Source organism: Salvelinus fontinalis, unplaced genomic scaffold (assembly GCF_029448725.1).
Source record: "Salvelinus fontinalis isolate EN_2023a unplaced genomic scaffold, ASM2944872v1 scaffold_0839, whole genome shotgun sequence".
Lineage (NCBI taxonomy): Eukaryota > Metazoa > Chordata > Actinopteri > Salmoniformes > Salmonidae > Salvelinus > Salvelinus fontinalis.
The window spans coordinates 20001-33307 of record NW_026601048.1 but is presented as its reverse complement, the minus strand read 5'-3'; the positions used below and the strand labels follow the sequence as shown (position 1 = coordinate 33307).

The window sequence follows — 13307 nt, the reverse complement described above, 5'->3', positions numbered from 1 at the left end:
GTTGTAGACAGATACACTGGTTGTAGACAGATACACTGGCTGTAGACAGATACACTGGCTGTAGACAGATACACTGGTTGTAGACAGATACACTGGTTGTAGACAGATACACTGGTTGTAGACAGATACACTGGTTGTAGACAGATACACTGGTTGTAGACAGATACACTGGTTGTAGACAGATACACTGTAACACTGGGTGTAGACAGATACACTGGTTGTAGACAGATACACTGGTTGTAGACAGATACACTGGTTGTAGACAGATACACTGTAACACTGGTTGTAGACAGATACACTGGTTGTAGACAGATACACTGGTTGTAGACAGATACACTGGTTGTAGACAGATACACTGGTTGTAGACAGATACACTGGTTGTAGACAGATACACTGGTTGTAGACAGATACACTGGTTGTAGACAGATACACTGGTTTTAGACAGATACACTGGTTGTAGATAGATACACTGGTTGTAGACAGATACACTGGTTGTAGACAGATACACTGGTTGTAGACAGATACACTGTAACACTGGTTGTAGACAGATACACTGGTTGTAGATAGATACACTGGTTGTAGACAGATACACTGGTTGTAGACAGATACACTGGTTGTAGACAGATACACTGGTTGTAGACAGATACACTGGTTGTAGACAGATACACTGGTTGTAGACAGATACACTGTAACACTGGTTGTAGACAGATACACTGGTTGTAGACAGATACACTGGCTGTAGACAGATACACTGGTTGTAGACAGATACACTGGTTGTAGACAGATACACTGGTTGTAGACAGATACACTGGTTGTAGACAGATACACTGGTTGTAGACAGATACACTGTAACACTGGTTGTAGATAGATACACTGGTTGTAGACAGATACACTGGTTGTAGACAGATACACTGTAACACTGTTTGTAGACAGATACACTGGTTGTAGACAGATACACTGGTTGTAGACAGATACACTGTAACACTGGTTGTAGACAGATACACTGTTTGTAGACAGATACACTGGTTGTAGATAGATACACTGGTTGTAGACAGATACACTGGTTGTAGACAGATACACTGTAACACTGGTTGTAGATAGATACACTGGTTGTAGACAGATACACTGGTTGTAGACAGATACACTGGTTGTAGACAGATACACTGGTTGTAGATAGATACACTGGTTGTAGACAGATACACTGGTTGTAGACAGATACACTGGTTGTAGACAGATACACTGGTTGTAGACAGATACACTGGTTGTAGATAGATACACTGGTTGTAGACAGATACACTGGTTGTAGACAGATACACTGGTTGTAGACAGATACACTGGTTGTAGACAGATACACTGTAACACTGGTTGTAGACAGATACACTGGTTGTAGACAGATACACTGGTTGTAGACAGATACACTGGTTGTAGACAGATACACTGGTTGTAGACAGATACACTGGTTGTAGACAGATACACTGGTTGTAGACAGATACACTGTAACACTGGTTGTAGATAGATACACTGGTTGTAGACAGATACACTGGTTGTAGACAGATACACTGGTTGTAGACAGATACACTGGTTGTAGACAGATACACTGGCTGTAGACAGATACACTGGTTGTAGACAGATACACTGGTTGTAGACAGATACACTGTAACACTGGTTGTAGATAAATACACTGGTTGTAGACAGATACACTGGTTGTAGATAGATACACTGGTTGTAGACAGATACACTGGTTGTAGACAGATACACTGGCTGTAGACAGATACACTGTAACACTGGTTGTAGACAGATACACTGGTTGTAGACAGATACACTGGTTGTAGACAGATGCACTGGTTGTAGACAGATACACTGGCTGTAGACAGATACACTGTAACACTGGTTGTAGATAGATACACTGGTTGTAGACAGATACACTGGTTGTAGACAGATACACTGGTTGTAGACAGATACACTGGTTGTAGACAGATACACTGTAACACTGGTTGTAGACAGATACACTGGTTGTAGACAGATACACTGTAACACTGGTTGTAGATAGATACACTGGTTGTAGACAGATACACTGTAACACTGGTTGTAGACAGATACACTGGTTGTAGACAGATACACTGGTTGTAGACAGATACACTGGTTGTAGACAGATACACTGGTTGTAGATAGATACACTGGTTGTAGACAGATACACTGGTTGTAGACAGATACACTGGTTGTAGACAGATACACTGGTTGTAGACAGATACACTGGTTGTAGACAGATACACTGTAACACTGGTTGTAGACAGATACACTGGTTGTAGACAGATACACTGTAACACTGGTTGTAGACAGATACACTGGTTGTAGACAGATACACTGGTTGTAGACAGATACACTGGTTTTAGACAGATACACTGGTTTTAGACAGATACACTGGTTGTAGACAGATACACTGGTTGTAGATAGATACACTGGTTGTAGACAGATACACTGGTTGTAGACAGATACACTGGTTGTAGATAGATACACTGGTTGTAGACAGATACACTGTAACACTGGTTGTAGATAGATACACTGGTTGTAGACAGATACACTGGTTGTAGACAGATACACTGGTTGTAGACAGATACACTGGTTGTAGACAGATACACTGTAACACTGGTTGTAGACAGATACACTGGTTGTAGACAGATACACTGGTTGTAGACAGATACACTGGTTGTAGACAGATACACTGGTTGTAGACAGATACACTGGTTGTAGACAGATACACTGGTTGTAGATAGATACACTGGTTGTAGACAGATACACTGGTTGTAGACAGATACACTGGTTGTAGACAGATACACTGGTTGTAGACAGATACACTGGTTGTAGACAGATACACTGGTTGTAGACAGATACACTGGTTGTAGACAGATACACTGGTTGTAGACAGATACACTGGTTGTAGACAGATACACTGTAACACTGGTTGTAGACAGATACACTGTAACACTGGTTGTTGACAGATACACTGTAACACTGGTTGTAGATAGATACACTGGTTGTAGACAGATACACTGGTTGTAGACAGATACACTGGCTGTAGACAGATACACTGGCTGTAGACAGATACACTGGTTGTAGACAGATACACTGGTTGTAGACAGATACACTGGTTGTAGACAGATACACTGGTTGTAGACAGATACACTGGTTGTAGACAGATACACTGGTTGTAGACAGATACACTGTAACACTGGGTGTAGACAGATACACTGGTTGTAGACAGATACACTGGTTGTAGACAGATACACTGGTTGTAGACAGATACACTGTAACACTGGTTGTAGACAGATACACTGGTTGTAGACAGATACACTGGTTGTAGACAGATACACTGGTTGTAGACAGATACACTGGTTGTAGACAGATACACTGGTTGTAGACAGATACACTGGTTGTAGACAGATACACTGGTTGTAGACAGATACACTGGTTTTAGACAGATACACTGGTTGTAGATAGATACACTGGTTGTAGACAGATACACTGGTTGTAGACAGATACACTGGTTGTAGACAGATACACTGTAACACTGGTTGTAGACAGATACACTGGTTGTAGATAGATACACTGGTTGTAGACAGATACACTGGTTGTAGACAGATACACTGGTTGTAGACAGATACACTGGTTGTAGACAGATACACTGGTTGTAGACAGATACACTGTAACACTGGTTGTAGACAGATACACTGGTTGTAGACAGATACACTGGTTGTAGACAGATACACTGGCTGTAGACAGATACACTGGTTGTAGACAGATACACTGGTTGTAGACAGATACACTGGTTGTAGACAGATACACTGGTTGTAGACAGATACACTGGTTGTAGACAGATACACTGGTTGTAGACAGATACACTGTAACACTGGTTGTAGATAGATACACTGGTTGTAGACAGATACACTGGTTGTAGACAGATACACTGTAACACTGTTTGTAGACAGATACACTGGTTGTAGACAGATACACTGGTTGTAGACAGATACACTGTAACACTGGTTGTAGACAGATACACTGTTTGTAGACAGATACACTGGTTGTAGATAGATACACTGGTTGTAGACAGATACACTGGTTGTAGACAGATACACTGTAACACTGGTTGTAGATAGATACACTGGTTGTAGACAGATACACTGGTTGTAGACAGATACACTGGTTGTAGACAGATACACTGGTTGTAGATAGATACACTGGTTGTAGACAGATACACTGGTTGTAGACAGATACACTGGTTGTAGACAGATACACTGGTTGTAGACAGATACACTGGTTGTAGACAGATACACTGGTTGTAGACAGATACACTGGTTGTAGACAGATACACTGGTTGTAGACAGATACACTGGTTGTAGACAGATACACTGTAACACTGGTTGTAGACAGATACACTGGTTGTAGACAGATACACTGGTTGTAGACAGATACACTGGTTGTAGACAGATACACTGGTTGTAGACAGATACACTGGTTGTAGACAGATACACTGGTTGTAGACAGATACACTGTAACACTGGTTGTAGACAGATACACTGGTTGTAGACAGATACACTGGTTGTAGACAGATACACTGGTTGTAGACAGATACACTGGTTGTAGACAGATACACTGGTTGTAGACAGATACACTGGTTGTAGACAGATACACTGTAACACTGGTTGTAGATAGATACACTGGTTGTAGACAGATACACTGGTTGTAGACAGATACACTGGTTGTAGACAGATACACTGGTTGTAGACAGATACACTGGTTGTAGATAGATACACTGGTTGTAGACAGATACACTGGTTGTAGACAGATACACTGGTTGTAGACAGATACACTGTAACACTGGTTGTAGACAGATACACTGGTTGTAGACAGATACACTGGTTGTAGATAGATACACTGGTTGTAGACAGATACACTGGTTGTAGACAGATACACTGTAACACTGGTTGTAGATAGATACACTGGTTGTAGACAGATACACTGGTTGTAGATAGATACACTGGTTGTAGACAGATACACTGGGTGTAGATAGATACACTGGTTGTAGACAGATACACTGGTTGTAGACAGATACACTGGTTGTAGACAGATACACTGGTTGTAGACAGATACACTGGTTGTAGACAGATACACTGGCTGTAGACAGATACACTGGTTGTAGATAGATACACTGGTTGTAGACAGATACACTGTAACACTGGTTGTAGACAGATACACTGGTTGTAGACAGATACACTGGTTGTAGACAGATACACTGGTTGTAGACAGATACACTGGTTGTAGACAGATACACTGGTTGTAGACAGATACACTGGTTGTAGACAGATACACTGTAACACTGGTTGTAGATAGATACACTGGTTGTAGACAGATACACTGGTTGTAGACAGATACACTGGTTGTAGATAGATACACTGGTTGTAGACAGATACACTGGTTGTAGACAGATACACTGGTTGTAGACAGATACACTGGTTGTAGACAGATACACTGTAACACTGGTTGTAGACAGATACACTGGTTGAGGTCCAAAGAGCACATGTTGTACTTGATGTATTGGTATATGGATGTATATATTAATGTATATATTAACGTATATGTATGTATATATATATATATATGTATTAATGTATATATTGTTCTCCAGGGGATGTATATATTAATGTATATATTGTTCTCCAGGGGATGTATATATTAATGTATATGTTGTTCTCCAGGGGATGTATATATTAATGTATATATTAACGTATATGTATGTATATATATATATATATATATATATGTATTAATGTATATATTGTTCTCCAGGGGATGTATATATTAATGTATATATTGTTCTCCAGGGGGTGTATATATTAATGTATATATTGTTCTCCAGGGGATGTATATATTAATGTATATATTGTTCTCCAGGGGGTGTATATATTAATGTATATATTGTTCTCCAGGGGATGTATATATTAATGTATATATTGTTCTCCAGGGGATGTATGTATTAATGTATATATTGTTCTATGGGGGATGTATATATTAATGTATATATTGTTCTATGGGGGATGTATATATTAATGTATATATTGTTCTCCAGGGGATGTATGTATTAATGTATATATTGTTCTCCAGGGGATGTATATATTAATGTATATATTGTTCTCCAGGGGATGTATACATTAATGTATATATTGTTCTCCAGGGGATGTATGTATTAATGTATATATTGTTCTCCAGGGGATGTGTGTATTAATGTATATATTGTTCTCCAGGGGATGTATACATTAATGTATATATTGTTCTCCAGGGGATGTATGTATTAATGTATATATTGTTCTCCAAGGGATGTGTGTATTAATGTATATATTGTTCTCCAGGGGATGTATGTATTAATGTATATATTGTTCTCCAGGGGATGCGTGTTTTGGTGGATGCATTAATGTATATATAGTTCTCCAGGAGGTGTATATATTAATGTATATATTGTGTGTATTATTGTATATATTAATGTATATATTGTTCTCCAGGGGATGCGTGTTTTGGTGGATGCATTAATGTATATATAGTTCTCCAGGAGGTGTATATATTAATGTATATATTGTGTGTATTAATGTATATATTAATGTATATATTGTTCTCCAGGGGATGCGTGTTTTGGTGGATGCATTAATGTATATATAGTTCTCCAGGAGGTGTATATATTAATGTATATATTGTGTGTATTAATGTATATATTAATGTATATATTGTTCTCCAGGGGATGCGTGTTTTGGTGGATGCATTAATGTATATATTGTTCTCCAGGGGATGTATATATTAATGTATATATTGTTCTCCAGGGGATGCGTGTTTTGGTGGATGTATTAATGTATATATTGTTCTCCAGGGGATGCGTGTTTTGGTGGATGCATTAATGTATATATTGTTCTCCAGGGGATGCGTGTTTTGGTGGATGCATTAATGTATATATTGTTCTCCAGGGGATGCGTGTTTTGGTGGATGCATTAATGTATATATTGTTCTCCAGGGGATGTATATATTAATGTATATATTGTTCTCCAGGGGATGCGTGTTTTGGTGGATGCATTAATGTATATATTGTTCTCCAGGGGGTGCGTGTTTTGGTGGATGCATTAATGTATATATTGTTCTCCAGGGGATGCGTGTTTTGGTGGATGCATTAATGTATATATTGTTCTCCAGGGGATGTATATATTAATGTATATATTGTTCTATAGGGGGTGTATATATTAATGTATATATTAATGTATATATTGTTCTCCAGGGGATGCGTGTTTTTGTGGATGCATTAATGTATATATTGTTCTCCAGGGGATGCGTGTTTTGGTGGATGCATTAATGTATATATTGTTCTCCAGGGGATGTATATATTAATGTATATATTGTTCTATAGGGGGTGTATATATTAATGTATATATTAATGTATATATTGTTCTCCAGGGGATGCGTGTTTTGGTGGATGCATTAATGTATATATTGTTCTCCAGGGGGTGCGTGTTTTGGTGGATGCATTAATGTATATATTGTTCTCCAGGGGATGCGTGTTTTGGTGGATGCATTAATGTATATATTGTTCTCCAGGGGGTGCGTGTTTTGGTGGATGCATTAATGTATATATTGTTCTCCAGGGGATGTATATATTAATGTATATATTGTTCTATAGGGGGTGTATATATTAATGTATATATTAATGTATATATTGTTCTCCAGGGGATGCGTGTTTTGGTGGATGCATTAATGTATATATTGTTCTCCAGGGGGCGCGTGTTTTGGTGGATGCATTAATGTATATATTGTTCTCCAGGGGATGTATATATTAATGTATATATTGTTCTCCAGGGGATGCGTGTTTTGGTGGATGCATTAATGTATATATTGTTCTCCAGGGGATGTATATATTAATGTATATATTGTTCTCCAGGGGATGCGTGTTTTGGTGGATGCATTAATGTATATATTGTTCTCCAGGGGATGTATATATTAATGTATATATTGTTCTCCAGGGGATGTATATATTAATGTATATATTGTTCTCCAGGGGATGCATATATTAATGTATATATTGTTCTCCAGGGGATGCGTGTTTTGGTGGATGCATTAATGTATATATTGTTCTCCAGGGGATGTATATATTAATGTATATATTGTTCTCCAGGGGATGCGTGTTTTGGTGGATGCATTAATGTATATATTGTTCTCCAGGGGATGTATATATTAATGTATATATTGTTCTCCAGGGGATGCGTGTTTTGGTGGATGCATTAATGTATATATTGTTCTCCAGGGGGTGCGTGTTTTGGTGGATGCATTAATGTATATATTGTTCTCCAGGGGATGCGTGTTTTGGTGGATGTATATATTAATGTATATATTGTTCTCCAGGGGATGTATATATTAATGTATATATTGTTCTCCAGGGGATGCGTGTTTTGGTGGATGCATTAATGTATATATTGTTCTCCAGGGGATGTATATATTAATGTATATATTGTTCTGCAGGGGATGCGTGTGTTGGTGGATGCATTAATGTATATATTGTTGTCTAGGGGATGCGTGTGTTGGTGGATGCATTAATGTATATATTGTTGTCTAGGGGATGCGTGTGTTGGTGGATGCATTAATGTATATATTGTTGTCTAGGGGATGCGTGTGTTGGTGGATGCATTAATGTATATATTGTTGTCTAGGGGATGCGTGTTTTGGTGGATGCATTAATGTATATATTGTTGTCTAGGGGATGCGTGTGTTGGTGGATGCATTAATGTATATATTGTTGTCTAGGGGATGCGTGTTTTGGTGGATGCATTAATGTATATATTGTTGTCTAGGGGATGCGTGTGTTGGTGGATGCATTAATGTATATATTGTTCTCCAGGGGATGCGTGTTTTGGTGTATATATTAATGTATATATTGTTCTATAGGGGATGCGTGTTTTGGTGGATGTATTAATGTATATATTGTTGTCTAGGGGATGCGTGTTTTGGTGGATGCATTAATGTATATATTGTTGTCTAGGGGATGCGTGTGTTGGTGGATGCATTAATGTATATATTGTTGTCTAGGGGATGCGTGTGTTGGTGGATGCATTAATGTATATATTGTTGTCTAGGGGATGCGTGTTTTGGTGGATGCATTAATGTATATATTGTTGTCTAGGTGATGCGTGTGTTGGTGGATGCATTAATGTATATATTGTTCTCCAGGGGATGCGTGTTTTGGTGTATATATTAATGTATATATTGTTCTATAGGGGATGCGTGTTTTGGTGGATGTATTAATGTATATATTGTTCTGCAGGGGATGCGTGTTTTGGTGGATGCATTAATGTATATATTGTTCTCCAGGGGATGCGTGTTTTGGTGGATGCATTAATGTATATATTGTTCTCCAGGGGATGCGTGTTTTGGTGGATGCATTAATGTATATATTGTTCTCCAGGGGATGCGTGTTTTGGTGGATGTATATATTAATGTATATATTGTTCTATAGGGGATGTATATATTAATGTATATATTGTTGTCCAGGGGATGCGTGTGTTGGTGGATGCTCGGGACAAGCTGGGGATTCCGTGGCAGAACTCTGAAAACGAGAAGCACGGCATGTTTGTGATGTCATTTGAGGGGCGTGGTGGAGTGGCCATAGAACCAATAGAATTCCAGCTTTATGGTCTGGCGCTGGATGCTCTGTGGAGGGATTCTGGGATACAGGACGCCTACGCACGACGCAGTGAGTTTCAACTGGTGAGTCTTACAGACACACACACACACACACACAGCTACACACACACAGCTGCAGACACACACAGAGATACAGACACACAGAAAAATACACACACAGCTACACACACGACAGCCTTGTCCGGGACAGAAAATCACACCCTCTCATGTGTTTGTGTCAGAGAGAGACTGTGTTATTATGATGTTACAGTCTCTCCCTGGTCTTCAACTCCAGATAAGTTAGAGCTGCATTCAACGTTCCAAAAGAGTTCATTGTTTACAAACTGAGAACGCGCTTTGACAGAAAAAGGTTCTATCTAGAACCTAAAAGGATTATTTGACTGTCCCCATAGGAGAACCCTTTGAAGAACCCTTTTTGGTTCCAAGTAGAATCCTTTTGGATTCCATGTTCCACAGAGGGTTCTACCTGGAACGAAAAAGGGTTCTCCCTTGGAGACAGCCGAATAACCCTTTTGGAACCTTTTTTTTAAAGAGTGTGTAGAGTGTGTAGAGTGTGTAGTGTGTGTAGTGTAGTGTGTTGTCTGTAGAATGTGTAGTGTAGCGTGTTGTGTTGTCTGTAGAGTGTGTAGTGTTGTCTGTAGAGTGTGTAGTGTAGCGTGTAGTGTTGTCTGTAGAGTGTGTAGTGTTGTCTGTAGAGTGTGTAGTGTTGTCTGTAGAGTGTGTAGTGTAGCATGTAGTGTTGTCTGTAGAGTGTGTAGTGTTGTCTGTAGAGTGTGTAGTGTTGTCTGTAGAGTGTGTGTTGTGTGTAGAGTGTGTAGTGTTGTCTGTAGAGTGTGTAGTGTTGTCTGTAGAGTGTGTAGTGTTGTCTGTAGAGTGTGTAGTGTTGTCTGTAGAGTGTGTAGTGTTGTCTGTAGAGTTGTCTGTAGAGTGTGTAGTGTTGTCTGTAGAGTGTGTAGAGTGTGTAGAGTGTGTAGTGTTGTCTGTAGAGTGTGTAGTGTTGTCTGTAGAGTGTAGTGTAGCGTGTAGAGTGTGTAGTGTTGTCTGTAGAGTGTGTAGAGTGTGTAGAGTGTGTAGTGTTGTCTGTAGAGTGTGTAGTGTTGTCTGTAGAGTGTGTAGTGTAGCGTGTAGAGTGTGTAGTGTTGTCTGTAGAGTGTGTAGTGTTGTCTGTAGAGTGTGTAGTGTAGCGTGTAGAGTGTGTAGTGTAGCGTGTAGAGTGTGTTGTGTTGTCTGTAGAGTGTAGTGTTGTCTGTAGAGTGTAGTGTTGTCTGTAGAGTGTAGTGTTGTCTGTAGAGTGTGTAGTGTTGTCTGTAGAGTGTAGTGTAGCGTGTAGTGTGTAGTGTTGTCTGTAGAGTGTGTAGTGTTGTCTGTAGAGTGTGTAGTGTTGTCTGTAGAGTGTGTAGTGTTGTCTGTAGAGTGTAGTGTTGTCTGTAGAGTGTAGTGTTGTCTGTAGCGTGTAGTGTAGTGTGTGTTGTGTTGTCTGTAGCGTGTAGTGTGTGTAGTGTAGTGTGTGTAGTGTTGTCTGTAGAGTGTGTAGTGTAGTGTGTGTAGTGTTGTCTGTAGAGTGTGTAGTGTTGTCTGTAGAGAGTGTAGTGTAGTGTTGTCTGTAGAGTGTGTAGTGTTGTCTGTAGAGTGTAGTGTAGCGTGTAGAGTGTGTAGTGTTGTCTGTAGAGTGTGTAGAGTGTGTAGAGTGTGTAGTGTTGTCTGTAGAGTGTGTAGTGTTGTCTGTAGAGTGTGTAGTGTAGCGTGTAGAGTGTGTAGTGTTGTCTGTAGAGTGTGTAGTGTAGCGTGTAGAGTGTGTAGTGTAGCGTGTAGAGTGTGTTGTGTTGTCTGTAGAGTGTAGTGTTGTCTGTAGAGTGTAGTGTTGTCTGTAGAGTGTAGTGTTGTCTGTAGAGTGTGTAGTGTTGTCTGTAGAGTGTAGTGTAGCGTATAGTGTGTAGTGTTGTCTGTAGAGTGTGTAGTGTTGTCTGTAGAGTGTGTAGTGTTGTCTGTAGAGTGTAGTGTTGTCTGTAGAGTGTAGTGTTGTCTGTAGCGTGTAGTGTAGTGTGTGTTGTGTTGTCTGTAGCGTGTAGTGTGTGTAGTGTAGTGTGTGTAGTGTTGTCTGTAGAGTGTGTAGTGTAGTGTGTGTAGTGTTGTCTGTAGAGTGTGTAGTGTTGTCTGTAGAGAGTGTAGTGTAGTGTTGTCTGTAGTGTGTGTAGTGTTGTCTGTAGAGTGTGTAGTGTAGTCTGTAGAGTGTGTAGTGTAGTCTGTAGAGTGTGTAGTGTAGTCTGTAGAGTGTGTAGTGTAGTCTGTAGTGTGTGTAGTGTTGTGTGTAGTCTGTAGTGTGTGTAGTGTTGTGTGTAGTGTTGTGTGTAGTGTTGTCTGTAGAGTGTGTAGTGTTGTCTGTAGAGTGTGTAGTGTTGTCTGTAGAGTGTGTAGTGTAGTCTGTAGTGTGTGTAGTGTTGTCTGTAGAGTGTGTAGTGTTGTCTGTAGAGTGTGTAGTGTTATGTGTAGTGTTGTCTGTAGAGTGTGTAGTGTTATGTGTAGTGTTGTCTGTAGAGTGTGTAGTCTGTAGTGTTGTCTGTAGAGTGTGTAGTGTTGTCTGTATAGTGTGTAGTGTTGTCTGTAGAGTGTGTAGTGTTGTCTGTAGAGTGTGTAGTGTTGTCTGTAGAGTGTGTAGTGTTGTCTGTAGAGTGTGTAGTGTTGTCTGTAGAGTGTGTAGTGTTGTCTGTATAGTGTGTAGTGTTGTCTGTAGAGTGTGTAGTGTTGTCTGTAGAGTGTTTAGTGTAGTCTGTAGTGTGTGTAGTGTTGTCTGTAGAGTGTGTAGTGTTATGTGTAGTGTTGTCTGTAGAGTGTGTAGTGTTGTCTGTAGAGTGTGTAGAGTGTGTAGAGTTTGTAGTGTTGTCTGTAGAGTGTGTAGTGTTGTCTGTAGAGTGTGTAGTGTAGTCTGTAGAGTATGTAGTGTTGTCTGTAGAGTGTGTAGTCTGTAGAGTGTGTAGTGTTGTCTGTAGAGTGTGTAGTGTTGTCTGTAGAGTGTGTAGTGTTGTCTGTAGAGTGTGTAGTGTTGTCTGTAGAGTGTGTAGTGTTGTCTGTAGAGTGTGTAGTGTTGTCTGTAGAGTGTGTAGTGTTGTCTGTAGAGTGTGTAGTGTTGTCTGTAGAGTGTGTAGTGTTGTCTGTAGAGTGTGTAGAGTGTGTAGTGTTGTCTGTAGAGTGTGTAGTGTTGTCTGTAGAGTGTGTAGTGTAGTGTGTAGTGTAGTCTGTAGAGTGTGTAGTGTTGTCTGTAGAGTGTGTAGTGTGTGTAGAGTGTGTAGTGTTGTCTGTAGAGTGTGTAGTGTGTGTAGCGTGTAGTGTGTGTAGAGTGTGTAGTGTTGTCTGTAGAGTGTGTAGTGTAGCGTGTAGTGTAGTGTGTAGTGTTGTCTGTAGTGTGTGTAGTGTAGCGTGTAGTGTGTGTAGAGTGTGTAGCGTTGTCTGTAGAGTGTGTAGTGTGTGTAGTGTAGCGTGTAGTGTGTGTAGAGTGTGTAGTGTTGTCTGTAGTGTGTGTAGTGTAGCGTGTAGTGTGTGTAGAGTGTGTAGTGTTGTCTGTAGAGTGTGTAGTGTGTGTAGTG

At 39.9% G+C, this 13307-nt stretch overlaps 1 protein-coding gene across 1 annotated transcript in view; it reads left to right on the top strand.

Annotated features, from left to right (window-relative positions):
* gna12a (guanine nucleotide binding protein (G protein) alpha 12a) overlaps positions 1-13307 on the top strand; it is a 41648-nt gene that overhangs the window by 14739 nt on the left and 13602 nt on the right. The window contains exon 2 of the mRNA XM_055915220.1: positions 9574-9789. Coding sequence (XP_055771195.1) covers positions 9574-9789 — 216 coding nt within the window. The remainder of the gene's footprint in view (positions 1-9573; positions 9790-13307) is intronic.